At 40.4% G+C, this 16,977-nt stretch overlaps 1 protein-coding gene across 1 annotated transcript; it reads left to right on the top strand.

Moving 5' to 3' along the window:
* Positions 1-379: 379 nt before the first annotated feature.
* On the top strand, positions 380-9,837 carry LOC121896088 (probable glutamate receptor). Its single transcript, XM_042409737.1, has 10 exons — positions 380-470; positions 635-710; positions 3,421-3,452; positions 4,979-5,164; positions 5,386-5,609; positions 6,108-6,205; positions 6,904-7,121; positions 7,286-7,505; positions 9,006-9,256; positions 9,340-9,837. The coding sequence occupies exons 2-10, from the start codon at positions 647-649 to the stop codon at positions 9,436-9,438; spliced, it is 1,392 nt and encodes a 463-aa protein (XP_042265671.1). The 5' UTR covers positions 380-470; positions 635-646; the 3' UTR covers positions 9,439-9,837.
* Positions 9,838-16,977: the final 7,140 nt, after the last annotated feature.

Genomic DNA, 16,977 nt, shown 5'->3' with positions numbered 1-16,977 from the left:
AAAGCAAGTGTGGTAACCGTCAGAACTTCCGACCTCCAAAACCACTGGCATGATAAGTTAGATAATAGTATATTGTAATTAATTTCATTTCTTAGCATTAGTTTGTGTGATGAGAGAAATAAAATCACAGTATGCCACCACCTGAAGCACAAAATCCCCATAACTCACACGAGCCTTAACATGTAGGTGTGGCAATAATTCTATAGTAGAATACATCTGGCTTCAATAATTCATATCTCTCTTCAGACTTTATTCTGCCAAAACCTCAACCTCAACAGTCATGGGTTTTATCTCTCTTTGAGGCCCTATCTCCTCCCTCTATGTCCTCCCCCATATAAACCCCCACTATGCTCTGCTGCGCACAACCCTTCCCACTGCCCACTTGTAAGATTTGTTGTGAATTTCTTACACATTTTCCTGGAGTTGTCCCTCATTCATAAGTCAAGGTTTTTATCCACACTGCATGTGAGGTAAGGACACTTTTATTGTAGGTATTTTCCTGTGATGTTTATCATAATTAAGCATATTTTCTCATACAAATTAATGATGATGTGTATTGTAAATGCTGTATGTTCTTGGTCAGTCTGAATTTGACAGATAAATCCAGAGAAAAGTATTAATCTGTTATTTTCAGGCTCGTGGCAACATGAAAGGCTGCATAACTTTAGTCTTCTGTGTGGCAACCCTCAGTGCATGGGCATTCACTGCAGGTAAGACACACACACCACCAAGGTGAACACCACATATGTTACTGCAATCTATAATAATGTCCTGGCTAAAGAGATATCAAATGATTTTATTACAAAATAAGTTAAACTATCTGGCTTATAGCCATCAAAAAAGGCGTATCAGACAAAATGTTTTACCAAATTTGAAACATGCAAGCTACAATTTGCAATGTGAGATCATTTCCTCTTCCAGTAATCTTGACACGTTTCACTGATCAAAATAAGTGCGATTAGCGCAGCCAATCCATGAGCACGAGAGTCCTGTACAGTTTGCAAACGTATCTGCTATTTGTAAGTGTTAATCATTTGTGAAATGTGACACTGCCACAGTTATAATCTGCATGTAAGCAGTGCTTTCACTGTGCTTTCGTGGAATGTGCAGCAGTGGACGCTCAGGAAACAAAAACACAAGCCACTGCTCAAAGTGACTTGTTTACTTCCCACCCTTTGTTATGTTTTAAAGGATCAGTAATCAGAATGGTATTGAACTACTTTTGGAGCCAATTATGCCACCGTAACAGTAACAACTGAGCTGAAAGTGATTTTTAGTTCAGTTTTTAGTTTCTAGTAAGCAGAACTGCTGTGGTCACAGAAATTATTAAGTGACTTGATATTTCCTTTTGTTTCTTTGTTATGGGACAACTGTTGCCAGTTGAAAATGGAGTGAATTTCGTCTGCATGCTGTAATTTGGCAAAGCAGTTTGTTCAGGAGTTGGGACTATTTATTTGAGCCCAGCTATCCCTAGGAATTGTGTTCATATTGGACAATTTCACCCCTCCAGGTTTGCGTCCAGTGCCAACATTTAGTACCAATGCAATGTCAAGGTGTGCAGGTTGGTGTGGTGGATGGGTGTGTAGTGCATCCGCCTTTCATGTAGGAGACTTGAGTTAGTGTCCCGTCACAAACCTGTTTGCTTTAAAAAAAAAAAAAACAACCACAATCTTTCTCTAACCTTAAACATACCATATTTGCCAAGTTTTGGTGCTAAAATCAAGACTTTTGAGAGGAAGGGAACTCTCAGGCTGGCTCTACCAAACCTGAAGTAAAAAGCTGGTTAGTTATAGAGTCCACCAAACCACAATGGCTTGTGACTGGCTGACTTGTCTAGTAGTCACAGTAACCCAAAGCTCGAGGCTTTGTTAGTGAAGTTTTACAGTACAAAATAGTCACTCTGGAAATCAGTGTGACCTTGACAAAAGTCAAAAATAAGCACTGTTTGCACACCTTTATCTTTTGTCCAAATTTTGTTTCTTGCCTTGAGAAAGACCAACTGTGGTCAAAGTGTTGGTTATACAATGAAAATCACTGAAACTTTGTGTGCGGTCATATTTTCTTGTATTGTAAATAAGTAAGTAAAGTTTATTTATTATAGCACCTTTCACAGAGCAAGGTCATAAAGTGCTTCACAAGAGTAAAATTGTTAAAGAAATCAGACCATGAAAATAGTATAATAATCTATGCCATTGCTATGACCAGCACCCAGTCTTTGGTGTGCATGTATCAGGTAGTTGCTGCTGATTCTACAAATTCTGTTTCTGTCAAACAATTTCACCAACTAGTCAACTTACATTCTGAAAAACTGTGGTGCTTAATGGCTCCACCTAATAAGGTTTCACTCAACCAATGAGATCATTTCCTCTGCCAGAGCAGCCCTGCTTCTGCAAGCTGTCTGCATAGCTAAAGCCCCAGCTTTCCACCAGCGGGCTCTGGCAGACCTACAAGAAGAGGTCACGCTCCCAAATCATTCCTCACATTTGACTCTTTCCCCACTGGCACTGCTGGACTGCTGGAGTCTTATCAAAGCACAGAGGGGGCACCATCCACTGTGGCAGCATCCCATTTCTCACCAGTGGAGGGGCTAACGCCTTGCTGTGGTCTAGAAAGCACTGTGATAAATCAATTAACCATGTGGAGAGAAGACTCTGCAGGCAGGCGGTGAACTGACAGGCATCTCCGCAGATCATAAGACCTGCCATCCTCTCTAGAGGAGGCTGACAGAGTGTCATGGGCTTTATGTGACCCAACCAGGCTGGCTTTTTCTATTGCATGCAATTATGAAGAACTTGAACCCCTGGCACCTCCACTCAACCCCCCTTCCTTTCTCTGACTGACCCTGGCAGGGCATGTTAGGTCCTGCTGGACACGCTGGGAATGCCATTGGTCACAGTTACGGCAAAAGGAAAACAACTCTGTGTCAGGGGAGGGGGTGTGATGGTAGGAGGGGGGGTTTCATCCCCTGCTCTGATTACATGGTGAAAGGGGGGTTGAAGAACTGCACCGGAGCACATCCTTAAGGACATTCTTGGGGCCCTGTGGGGGAACAAATTCCCCACAGGGCCCCAAATACCCCCCTCGTTGTACCTTGCAACTGTCCACTCAGTGTTGAGCCCTTTTCTGCAGGTCCCTTGAAAAGCAACCGACAACAAGACTTCCATTGTCCCTCAGTGGTTGTTTGGCTTATTTACTGCTGTGGTGGAGAGAAAAACACATGAAGGGGACTCAAAGAAACAATATGCTTCATTAGGCTTTCAGAGGCTGTTCCACACATAAGCTTGTAGACATGAAACCTGACCACTAATCAGCCAAAGAACTAAATCCTCTCATCTTTGTGCTGACACCCATGCTTGATTACTTTGACTTTCTTCATTACAGGAATCCAAAATTTACTGATGTGTTTGATTTCCACTCTAGATGCCAAGGAGTTATCCATCACCACTATAAAGGTATTCTTTTTCTCCCTCTCTCTTGACCAGAACGCCAAGGTGGGAATGGCCTTTTGCAGCTGTGAAACAGTCTTATTGGCTCAACAGACACTTTCTTAAATGACACTCACAGTTCATTACAAGTCAGGTCTTATTTTTGTAGCTTTGACCTTTATTCCTGTCAGTAATAATCACATTGTACTGTTATGCACTGGTGATTTTCCTGATATCTGGTACTACATTGAAATAAAAAAGAAGTCTGACAGCAAGAAACACGAGCAGTCAGACGATCAGACAGATTGTAAACAGATCTCCACATTAGTCAAACTTAGGTGGAAGAGAAAAAAAGTATGAACAGTAAATGCTACTATACCTATCCAACCTTCGGTCAGTATCTCAGGATGTGAATAAGTAAGAAAGCTCAGCAACATTACCAATGTAGTAACCACCTCAAGTGTGAATATAATTTTGAGTCCTTCAGATATACACAAGCAAGCATGAGCACACAAGCAGGTAAGTGAACAAGGCCACTCACGTCACAGCTGCATATCTACGTATATCAGCCTTGCCAGGTGCAGAAAATAAATAATCATACAAACACTCCAGAATTATTGTATTTCAGGGCAAATAGTCTCACATTCACATTCAGACTGCAGAATGCCCAAAGTTTGCAATATAGATGAATCTGTGCCAAAAAGGCATCCTTGTATAAAGGCAAATAGGCTACAGGTATAGCATTTTTTCCAATAACCAAACCGAACAAAACTTAAAGCATATTAACAAAATGTAAATCAAGCCAAACGTAAACCATACCAAATCAAACCTAAAGCATACCATACCATACCATACTATACCATACCAAACCAAACTTAAACCATACCAACCCAAACCATACCAAACTGCACAACATTTTTACTATTATGGGAAAAAACTGACACAATGATGTCAAAATTATATCACATTTACAGGTTTTAGGTATTATTAATTGTGCATTTTACAAATATGATATGTCATTCATGCAGCAATACTGATGCATACGTGTTGGTAAAAAGCATGTCTCAGGCCTTTCAGATCACCTTCAACTTTGACCTAGTGTATTTATCGTATTTGTGCACAGTTTTTCTGGACAATGAGGGCTTGCCAGCGACATTTCAGGTCCAATCACTTACAGCTTGACATCTGAATAGAGTGGTTAAAATAATGCAGATAATCTGTTGGTTTGTTTACAACATATCCGATGGACAAAACTAAGAATTAAGTAAAAAAAATGAATTATTCTAAATTATCAGTTATTTAATGCAACTGCACATGGCTAGCACACTGCACCTTCTCTATCTAAGTTTGTAATGAATGCAGAATTGTGTAAATCCAAAGTAAAACATGAAAATCACCTAAATGTAGCAGTGCATTTTTCACCAGCAGTGATTTCTTTATACTCCAGTTTTTTTTCTTTTTAGATTCATATCCTCCTAATATTTGATGCACTGTATTACCCCTGTTCCCCCACAGTCCCCATTTAAATGAGAATGTTTGTTCTGTTTCCTCAGCAAGAACCATACACCATGACCAAAGGCTCTGGAGGAGAGCTAGAGGGCTACTGCATCGACCTGATATCTGAGCTCTCCAAGAAGCTGGGTTTCAGGTACAAACTGCACCTGGTGAAGGACAACCGCTACGGAGCCATGGACTCCAGTGGCAACTGGAATGGCATGATTGGTGAGGTCATCAGAGGGGTAAGTCACTGATGGAGGAGGGTCAGACCGTACACACAAAATGGGATGCAGTGACTAACAGTGACAGAGTATGTAGTGTGACATACTGTACGTAATGTCATACGACTTATTGTGTGCATGTTTCTCGACCATGAGCCTGTTTTTTAAGCTCCAAACTACCAACACTGCATGAGTGAATTAGGAATTTCTTAGAATTTATGTGTGCCAATTCCATCTACCAGGAGGCTGACCTGGGTGTGGCCTCGCTGACCCTCACTGCAGTCAGAGAGCAGTTTGTGGACATGACCACTCCCTTCATGCAAACAGGCATCGGCTTTATCCTGCACAAAGATGTGGCCTCTGAAGAAAGCACCTTCAGCCTCTTGTCACCCTTCTCCACCGACATGTGGGTGGGTCTCCTCATCGCATTCTTGCTGACTGGTCTCTGCATATTCCTGGTGGGCAGGTAAGTACAGTACAGTACATGACAGTGCTTGACCTCAGCATTCCACTTTGAATATGTGAAATGCGTGTTTTTATCTATTTAGCTTCATGATTTTCCACACATTCATTGTAGAATATAACATGCCTCAAAACTCATGTGGTACAGTGTGAGACAGACTGACACCAAGATTTTATTAGAAATGGTATGGAAATGGCACCGAACAGGACCGCAAGGCCTTGCAAAGAGTAGTTTGTTTGGCTGAACATACAATAGGCGGTGCTCCACCCTGCCTGAAATATATTTATACCAGACGCGGCAAGGATAAGGCTAGGAGAACCATTGAGGATCCCAATCTCCCAGATAACGGCCTTTTCTCCCTGCTGCTGTCAGAAAGAAGGTACCGGATACATCAGGCCAGCACTGAGAGGCACCCCCAGGCCCCTAGGATCCTAAATGAGGTCACTGCCTAAGACTGCACATAGGTCAACTTTAGTAGTGTTTTTGTTTTTCTTCTCCTAGGATCAGTCCCACTGAATGGGCAGAGCCGGGCACAGAGGACTACAACTTCACGTTGCTGCACAGCTTCTGGTACATCACTGGAGCTCTCACCCTGCAAGGTAATCCAGCAGCCAGCTAAACTGTATCCATCCATCCAGCACTACTATGCAGTGTCTTAGGCTACAGTGCAGGTTGGTCTGAGTACAGGTTTTGGCATTAGACCTCAGGAAGCTGCGCACATCAAGAAATAGTCCTAAATCTAATCTAATCCTAAACCACAAACTGTGTTTTTTACATTTCAGGATTAAACAAAAGCGGTACAACATACATATCAGTGAGCTTTAGATGTGTTGGTAGGTATTTTTTTTTGGACAAAGCCAGGCAAGCTGATTCCCCTTGCTTTTGGTCTTTATGCTAAGCTAGGACTCGAGCTCAGTACTTAAGAGTACTCTACTGATGTAGCATTGGAATCCTGTAATATTGTCAGACTCACGATGGACAGTCACACTTCCTCTTCCATGACCTGATGCCCACTTTACCCACAATGCAATGTACCAACAGGTCAGTCAAACATTTGGGTGTGTTGTGCCAGTAGCAGTTAATGTATCCAAAATGTTGAACTAATCTTTTAATTCTGCACATGATTACTCAAAATTGAACCCTGACTTTATTGGTTTGAACTGAGCCTGAGTTTAAATAAATAACAACATCATTTCAGCTTTAAAAGGAGAGTGTTTACAGTCTCACTGCTGCCCTAGTCATTCAACACTTTGTACTGAAAAGCACAGCCATTTGTCTGCTGTCTGTGCCCTCCCAGGTGCTGGTCCTCACCCTAAAGCCCTGTCTGGATGTGTAGTCAGTGCCATCTGGTGGCTGTTTGCTGTACTGCTGCTGGCCTGCTACTTTGCCAACTTCAACTCCATGCTGCATTCTAATAATAAACACGTCTCCATCAAGAGCTTTGAAGACCTTGCCAACCAGGATGTGATAGATTATGGCACAGTGGAAGCTGGTTCCACCATGCTTTTCTTTAAGGTACAGTCAGTAGTTGCTAACTAGGGTTTATGGGCACAACAACTGGTTCATAATACCTGAGACGGGTTGATAAAACTGAATGTGCTCCTGATATCTTGTACACTCAGAATACAGTGTTGAGGAAGATTAAATTATTATGATTTTTATTCTTTTCTCTCCCCCAGAATTCCAACAACCCTGTCTACCGGCGCATCTACCAGCACATGGAGCGTAAGAAGAGCTATGTGTCCAGCATGGAGGAGGGTGTTCGCCGTGCCCAGGAGGGAAACTTTGCCTTCATCGGTGAAGCAGTGTCCTTGGACTTGGCAGTGGCTCGCTACTGTAAACTGACCCGCTCCCAGGAAGTCATTGCTATGAGAGCCTACACTATTGCAGCACCTCTGGGTGAGTCAGGGTGTTGGGATGTTTTTTTTTTTTTCCTTGAAAGACAGATTTTTCAGAACACTTACCACAGATCACTCCTCAGTGAATCAATGAGGCCTGTATTGTGACAAATTGTCTTCTGTTACTTCAGGCCACAAATTGTGTATTTTTTTTATGTGATTATATTTTATTTCAAATTATTCTGATGTCATAAATTTTTGTTGAGACAATTCCTGGTGAATTCAAGGTGACGATATGTTCAAGGTGTATATGTATATGTCTACATGTTCTTTCAGTGTCCTCGGGTCAGAACTCCTTGACATCTACTACATGGAGGCACCAAAGACATACATTTTCATATTCATACACACAGTGTCTTCAACACTGTACTAATCAATATATATATATATATATTTTATCAGTAATGGATAAATGTGTAATGTGAGAGGTGTTGCTTATAGTACAAAACACAGAGAATTATCAATAACTCTGCAGTTCCCCTCAGCTTTATGGAGGTTTTTATCCTCTCTTAGTTCTTAGCAGCAGGAAGCTGTTTTCAGTGGAAAAGCTCCAAAAACTCACTACACACTACTTGTTCAGCACCAAACATCAGACACACAATGTTAGGAACTAGCTGGTGAATACAGTTAAGCATTTAGCAGCTAAGGAGCCAGATATTTCCCTCAGGAACTCATAGAGCTTAAACTACAGCTACAAGGAAAGTGAATATTGGACTAATATTCATCAGGTGGGCACAAAAACAATTCCAAATAAATGCTAATGTTGCTCTGTGTCTGCTTGATGTGCAAATAGACAACTGTTTGCTAACACATTATCCATATCAACTGTATAGGGTGATGAGTGTCCAAAACAATGATTCATGTACCTTAGTTGGAGATTTAAGTCAGTTTTTTTGGTTGTTGTCATTGGGCGTCTGTGGCTCAGGAGGTAGTGCAGGTCGTCCACTAATCAGAAGATTAGAAGGTTTGATTCCCGGCTCCACCAGTCCACATGTCAAAGTGTCCTTGGGCAAGATACTGAACCCCAAATTGCTCCTGATGGCTGTGCCATTGGTGTGTGAATGATTACTTCCTACTGATGCGCAGGTTGGCACCTTGCATGGTAGCCCCTGCCATCAGCATATGAATGTGTGTGTAAATGTGGCTTGTAGTGTAAAAAGCGCTTTGAGTGGTCGGACGACTAGAAAGGCGCTTTATAAGTACAGTCCATTTACCATTTACCATTTGTTGTTATGCTTTGTTTTGATGCAAGGGCCTTAACCTTCAAAATCTGCTTTCCCAAAAGTATGTGGACACCCATGTCCACAGATTTTCCCAATTTGCTGTGGAAGAACTTGACTGGGGTGCAAGGAATACCTGCGCTCCCTTTGGGAGCTCTGACTCAATTGACTTCATCCTCATCCAGCACCTTTGGGAACTGTTGGAGCTCACTAATGCTCTTGTGGCTGAATGGGAGCAAATCCCTGCAGAGGTACTAAAGGTCTCCTCCTTGCTCTTCCAGGTTCCCCATGGGTTAAAAACCTAACCATTGCCATCCTCCAGCTCAGTGAATCCGGTGAGCTGACATACCTGCGGGAGAAGTGGTGGGCCAGCAGCTGTATGGGAGATGATGGGGCTCACACCTCTGAGGCCCTGCAGCCCCATGACCTGCGGGGTCTCTTCATCCTCCTTGGCATGGGACTGGGTGTTGGGCTGCTGCTGGCCCTGCTGGAGCTCTTATCCAAGGCCCACAACCAAGCTAAGGATGGCAAGGTAGGAGTGGAACAGTATCGCACAGTGTGATCACATCCTAGACTGTTTGGTCACATTATGATATTTTTTCTCTTCTGTCACAGAAATCATGCTGTTCTGTGTTGACATCAGAGCTGAATCGGCGGTTTGGCAGTGGAGGGGAGAGCGCAGAGCAGGACACTACAGACAAAAGCAAAGCCTAAAAGAAATGCTTACATGTTCAATTTTGACAGGATAGTGTCAAAGATGAGGATAAGCTGAGTGTTTTCTTCCTGTTCCATCAAACAATTTAGCTTTCTGTGTTTCCATGGTAACAGTCATATGTTGTGTAGTTATTCAGTGTGTTTCATATTTTTCCAGAACAGCATGGTGACCACATGAATCATCATCATCAACCAGCAGCTACAGTGTATTAAGCAACAAACTAAGGGACTTACAACTTCAGACTGTCTGCAAATATACTAATCCTAAGATTTGTTTACTGTTGAAGATCAAGAGATTTTTTTTCCCATCAAAGGTTATCAAATGTCCACATCCCCCCACTAATTTAACTGTATCTCTTCTTGAATCATAATAGTGTAATAACATTTTTTTACAGCTTGTATCCTCCAAATAAATCCCTTTATATCCCAAATGCTCTCTTGTCTCAAAGTACATACAATATAATACTACTTTCCACCATTCTGGGAAATTGGTCTTTGACTACATCTTTAGTAAAACATTTTTATACGTGGAACATTAAAAACAACAACAATATATAAAACAACAAACACCAGCATTACTAACAAGCACACTACAGGATGTTAGAAAAGTAGTAAAAAAAACAACAACTTTGATTTCATGTTTACAGCTGCACAAGTACATATTTTTATTTAAACAATGGATTAAATGATGTGTAATGTGAAAGAGATCACTCATAGTGACAAACCAATGCCAACTCTGCAGTTCCCCACAGCTCTAATGAGCTTTTTTTAAACCTTTTTTACCTCATTGTTTGGTTTTGCGGAACAAAAGATCTGCTTAATGAAGCTTGTTTCCAGCAGCAACATACAGCTGTTTTCAGTAAAGGAGCTCAGATAAACCCACTGTACACTACCTGCCCAGCACCAAACAGCAGACAGACAAAGTTGGCGACAAGCTGGTGAACATAGTGGAGTATTAAGCAGCTAAAGAGCCAGATATTTGCCTCTGGGGTTGCTGGAGAGCAAAACAGAAAGGAGAGTGAATATTGGACTTGATATGTCAATATCATATTCAGCTTCTTTTGCTGCCTCCAAGTTGTAAATCCCAAACAAAACAATGAACACAGTTTTAAATTTAAATTGGATCATTTCCACTCAGAAAAGCCCAAGTGAATAAGAAACATACATTAAGTCTCACCAGCAAGATTTTATTTCGGCTTGTCAGAAAAGTCTTTGAAGCAACATTTAGACTTTAGCAGAGCAAAGAATATTATCCATTTTGTTTACCTGCTTATTCCAATTCCATGTCATGATCCCCAAACAAAACTCATGCAAATAAGAACATACAAACTGAACACGTATGGAAGAAGAGATGAGTGTTAGACCCAGGATACTGTCAATAACATATTCATGCACTCTCTAGGCATATTATAACAGTGTGTTTGAAACAGATGGAGAGAAGATTATGCAGGAATGATTTCAAAGGTTTATAAAACCATTTTTAGGTTTGTGAAAACTTGCATTGGAATCCATTGTAACCAACAGGAACTCTAGCAGACCACAGCCTCTATGATCTGTAAACTTACAACTTTAATAGTGGACTTTGAGCCTACAGTGGGTGAGTATTAGATACTCCAAAGATAGATTTTGGATGGAGTTGACTCCTTAACACCAGCATTATTGTTGTTATTGGACTTCTTTGCAACATTAAGTGTTTCAAAGACCTGAGCTTTGAGGTCACTTTAGACACTGTGGGTCTCTTGAGCATGAGCATGGACACATATGTGAGGGTGGTATAATCAAAGATTCTTTTTATTTAAAGTGTGAGTTTGTGTTGAACCTTGTGGGATGTTTTCTTTCTCAACATCATCCAGGATAAAGATCTGGATGAAGAGACTGAATTCTGAAGCAAAATCAAGGCCAAGCAATGATTCACTGTAAAGATGGGTCAGTGTGAGTGGAGTGAGTCAATAGTAAAAAGAAAATAACCACAACATGCTGACATTATTTTCCACCTATAAATGTACCTGTTTCCTGTATGAAAACACACTTGGTGTATATATCATGTATTCCAGCCTTACAGCAGGAACAGTAAATCATTTGTTGCTGCATCATGATGAAGATACAGTTCACGCATTGACTAGAGTGAATGAAAACATATAGACGGGTGACAGATTAAAAAAAACAACATAAAGTCTCTCAGTAAGGTGTTGGGCCACCACATGCTGCCAGAAGAACTTCAATGTTCCTTGGTTTTGATTGAACACCATTCTTCAAAAAAATATTCCCTAATTTGGTGTTTTGATGATGGTGGTGTTGAGTGCTGAACTCATCGGTCCAGAATCTCCCATAAGTGTTCAGTTGGTTTAAGATCTGGTGACTGTGAAGGCCATAGCATATGATTCTCATCATTTTCAATCTCATCAAACCATTCAGTGACCCCTCGTGTCCTGTGAATTGGGGCATTGTCATCCTGGAAGAGACCACTCCCATCAGGATAGAAATGTTTCATCATAGGATAAAGCTGATCACTCACAACTTCTTAGTATTGATTAGCAGTGACCCTTCCCTCTAAGGGGACAAGTGGACCCAAACCATGCCAGCAAAATGCCCCCCAAGGCATAACAGAGCCACCAGATCCCCTCACTGTAGGGGTCAAGCATTCAGACCTGGACCCGTTTTTCATTTAGTTTGTCACCCATCTGTATGTACACCTCATGTTTCTATGTACAGCTTATATGTTATAAGCTGTTATACCCCTGCTTTGGCACATGGAGGTGCTATTGGATTTGTATTTGTATGAAGCTCAGTAGGTTTGTCTCATGATCACTTCAATGAGCTGGTGGAGCAAACTCCACACAGTTCTCTCAGTATAAATTAAAGGACAGGTTCACAATTTTTCAAGTCTGTCTTAAAACAACAGTCAGGAGCCCAACAGTGAAACATGTTTTATTTGCCATAATCATTCCTCCTGTTCATACTGACCATTAGAAGATCCCTTCATAATGGAGGACAAAATCCACAGTCCTCCTTCTGTGTAAAAATGTATTTAAAAGTTTATCTGAAGCTAATATGAAGCTTCAGCTTCAAACTTTTAAGTACATTTAATTTTCTAATTTGAATGAACATTTGAATATTGTCCACTGTACAGTGGGATCTGACTTTTAAAATTAAATGTCAAACAGCTTTTCCATTTTCATTTTAATATGGTCATAGAAAGCCCATACACGTATGTGAAAATGAAAATGCAAATTGGATTATTGCATTTTCATTTCAATTTTTACTCAAATAATACATACATATGTGGAAAATTCTAATTGTGGAATAATTGTGGAATTACATTTTCATTTTCAAGTTTACAGTGTCATTTTAATATAGTACCCTATAGGCTTCCACAGTTTTAAGACAGACTAGAAAAATTGTCAACCTATCCTCTAAGTACATTTACAGAAGCAATACTGGCTTCAATATTAGAGTTAGTAAATAAGTTTAATATTTGGAATGGCATGAGGAAAAAGCATATTTCATAGTGTTCCAAGTATGAATCAATAGTTGGCAGCAGTAGTATTGTGGTGAATAGTCTGACTTACTGACCCACTGGCAGTGGGTGAGGCAGGATAACCAGCCCTAACCCAAACTTACTTATGTATTCAGTTGGTTTGTGGTCATTTGATTAAAGAACACTACTGAATTCATGCATGAAGATTAGACATAGCCTGTGAAAACAGTTGGATCGTGTCTTCTGTGGCTCTAGAGCTTTGTCAAGTCTGAAAAAATATTCCTGATTATGTCACCATCTCGGCTTTGAGAGGTCAAGTGAGTTACAAGCTGGAGGTGTTGGGGTTTGAAAGATGCTAGTGAGTTGCACTGTGTGTGGTGTAGCATCCAATTTATTTTGAGTTTGACCCATAGGGATTAAAAGTCAGGATACTGCAGGCTTTTTTGACCACTTTTTTTTGTCTTTCACAAGTTCCCTAACTTTATGGAAGAATAGTATCAGTAGTTGTAACATTGTAATTACAAATTTGTTTAGGAAGATACACCTTTTAAGCACATTATCAAATTAATTGATCAGGCCATAAAGGCTGGTTATTACCTGTAAAATTTGACATGGTGCATATTCCCAAATAAATTTAGTTTTTAGCTATATTCTCACAAACAGATGGGCCAATAGCAGTCCATAGCTAACTTTTGCCTTGGCCCCCCTTGTGGGATCAAGAAAAAAAACACAGTCACTGTCAAGTTTATTTTTGATGCTTTGACCATCATTTCTAAAAGTTAGGATAACATTTTACTGACCAAAGTAATTGCCTGGACCTTGGAACACTGGGAACACTGGAACATAACTAAAAATTGGTCAAACAGGATACAAGCAGGTCAGGCCATCAAACAGCTTGTAAACAAACCAACAATATTACAGGTTAGCTACCACTGTATTTGGAAGGCTAACTGAGAGTAATGTCACTAATAATCCCTCGCTGTGCAAGGATTATTAGTGACACTTACACTTGGTCAAATGGAACTGGAAATGTAACCTGCTGAATTGCATAGTTGGGCAAAGACTGGATTTTACCGCAGACTATAACTACGAAAAATTTGACTTTTAGTGTACAGAAGTTAAATCATTACTTCCAAATTATTAACATTCAAGTCAGTTTCACTCAAACCAAGTAGTTCCTCCATTATCAATTACTTAAAGATCCCCACCAGACATCTAGGAAGGCATATAAAAATACTGTGTATCTGATATAGTTTTTCCACAAAAAAATGTATAATTACCTCGTTAAAATCCTTAAAATGCCATCTACTACTTTTCCCTGATTAAAAATTACAGAATCTATGAATATGCTTTTTTTTCATTTCAGTAGTTTAACAGCTGGACACAAGATGTTTCCAACTTCACTGAAAGGTCAGTGTACATATGTGCACTGGAGGCTTCAAGTTTCCACATCCCACTTGTGTAAATTGCATACTGGACCTTCCAAACTAGTTGTGATGTCACTAATCATGCTTGTAGGCTCACCCCTTAAAGCACAGAGAGACTTTCCACTTTCAACAGATGAATGTGAAAAAAACCTGTGTTCTGCACATACATCATTCTGCACAGTGAAGCTCAGACATCCAACAGAGGAACAAGGAAAAACTTTGAAGGACTTCAAAATTTTAACTGCGTTAGTTTTTAGGTCAGTTGGGTTAACAGTGTGAAGGAGTGGTTTTGTTAATGATGGATGAGGCCTAAGTTTTTAATAACAGGTAGTTTTCCTGTTATCTGGCCCTGGCAGTAGCAGTTTAAAATAGTTCCAGAACAAAGAATGTTGTTGTTGTCTCATTTTATTGGGCAAAATGAATACCCAAAAAATGTATCGTTTTGAAAAGTTGATCAACTTTGCATTCTGCACATATGTAAAAAGATGGATAAAATGTGCTTAAAGAAGCAAATAGTTGCTGCATCCTTAGAACCTCCAAACATCAACAACATTCTCTTACAGTAACTAACCCAGTATGTTCATTGGTAAAAACGTCCTCTAGCTGTGTGAAATGACCTGCACTTGAACCTGCTAATCAGCCTCAGGACTCATTGATTTAGCACCAACAGGAGAAGCTGACAGGATGAGGCTGAGGAGGCAGGCAGGGGGTAGAGGGATAGAAAGCCCGAGTGAAGCCATGAGAGAGACAGAGAGAGGTAGAAAAAGACGTGTATTGATTTGGTCGCAGGCAGCTCCTGACAGCTGTGCTAAGATAGCACGTACTCCTTCAACCACAGTCTGCAGCTTGGCCGACAGGGAAGTGCCTAAGCAGATTAAGCTGTAAATCCCACAGATTTCCTGCCGCCCCCCAAGTGCCTCCAACCCCCACCATCCCATCCCCCCACCACTAGACACATCACCCCTTTTCCAAATTGAAAAGCTTGTTTATTAATATATTTGATTGGTGATATGAGAATGGTGATGAAGTTCACTGAGTTGATTTCTAAGTGTCAACCCTCTAGTTGTAAAGGCATGAAAATGGTGGGTTTTTTAATTAAATCATCTAGTCGGCATGTCTCTTTATTTATTTTCCATGCTCCAGACACTTGGCTGCCATGTAAATTATTACACATAAAGAGGTGTGAGCTGTTTGCTTCTGGATGTTCTCTGTTATTAAATCAGTGAATTCCCCACTGAATGTCAAATAGAGTGAAATTTGGTTCCAGGATATATGAGGCAAAGGCAGGTTGCCATTGGTTGTGAGGACGGCTGACTCTCATTCCCTTGCTGAGGACCAAAGGGACTCTGTCCGTATCTAGCAGCCTCGTTGAAGCCAAGACATTAAGAAAAGACAGTGGGCCTTATGCAAGAACATTTTCATACTTTTTTCCAAAACATCTCATAGATGTTTTTTCTGTGAGGTTTACTTGTACAAGTGCTCCAAGTCACGTCAACTCCCCTTGCGACTGTTCATGACTCGTGCAACAGGTCTGGAGCCCTTGTAAATTTTGTCTGTACCTCAGAAAAAAACTCTACACAAGAAAATTGGTGAATGCCACGTCTTCTCTAAAATCGCTCATATGTGCCTCTCAAGAATGACTCTGAATGAGGATGAGACAAAGAATACCAGGACACAAAGAGGAGTGCTGTTTTTTTCTGCTGAGTCTGTTATTTCCTATATCAGGACACCTTGAAGTGCATTATCAAGCGTACACCACTGTTGCTATGGTTACCTGCACTGTAATATACTTTGCCCATTGATTTAGAACATTGGCTAAATTGTTGACCTAAACAATTCCTGTGGTGTGGTCGTGATTTCAATGGATACCTGCCAGCCAATCATAGATGAGTGTTTTCTGTGGCCATGATATATTTTATTAACTGCAGTTAATAAAAAGTTCAAGCTGAGAACTGGATATTTGCCAATTCTTCAGCCACACATGCAAAGAACACATGATCCCTGATGTCAAAAAACAGGACAGACAGTAACGCATAATATCAGTAACACAAATAATTCTCTAAAACAGTAAGCAATACAAATCTAAAAACAACCTTAAAATAAAAACAACTGACATGTAACTTAATAAGGGTCATTAATATTTTGAGCTTGTGAAATGGTTTGTGAATGTGTAATAAAGTTTTGTAGCTGTAGAAATATTTTGTGCATGTGTAATTAAAAATTGTGCAGGATTTTTTTCAACAGTGAGGTTTCACAAAGTCTGAGAGACAGACATACTAATTTCCTACTTGTGTGTGCAACACTAAAGTTACAATTACAAACTGCAAGTTATGAGTACAAATTTTGACCCTGTTTTTACAGCTGAATCTCTGGTCAAAGAGTCAATCTGTCCAATCAGAGGGCAGATGGTTCTGTTGCATTCATCTCCCTGCAGGTCGTGAAAGATGGATGACGGTGCGGGTTTTCCCACGATTAAGGTGTATTTAATTGTACTTGAGGATGCTGTAGATATTAATGGTAAACATTTAATGTGTATTTAGCTTGTAGTTTGCTGTCATTGTAAGGCAATACAGTTGTCCAAATGCATATTTTTTAAGTTCAGGAAGGCTGTTTTATGTATGTGTGTAGCTTCAA

The sequence above is a fragment of the Thunnus maccoyii genome, chromosome 4, assembly GCF_910596095.1.
Source record: "Thunnus maccoyii chromosome 4, fThuMac1.1, whole genome shotgun sequence".
NCBI classification, from domain to species: Eukaryota; Metazoa; Chordata; class Actinopteri; order Scombriformes; family Scombridae; genus Thunnus; species Thunnus maccoyii.
This window is presented reverse-complemented; position numbering and strand designations above follow the sequence as displayed.

Bases quoted from the DNA above. Each gene is read 5' to 3' on its own strand.
- LOC121896088 (XM_042409737.1), top strand. From the start codon at position 647: ATGAAAGGCTGCATAACTTTAGTCTTCTGTGTGGCAACCCTCAGTGCA. The intron at 5,165-5,385 runs GTAAGTCACTGA...TCCATCTACCAG, and splicing joins TTGGTGAGGTCATCAGAGGG to GAGGCTGACCTGGGTGTGGC. The intron at 7,506-9,005 runs GTGAGTCAGGGT...TTGCTCTTCCAG, and splicing joins CACTATTGCAGCACCTCTGG to GTTCCCCATGGGTTAAAAAC.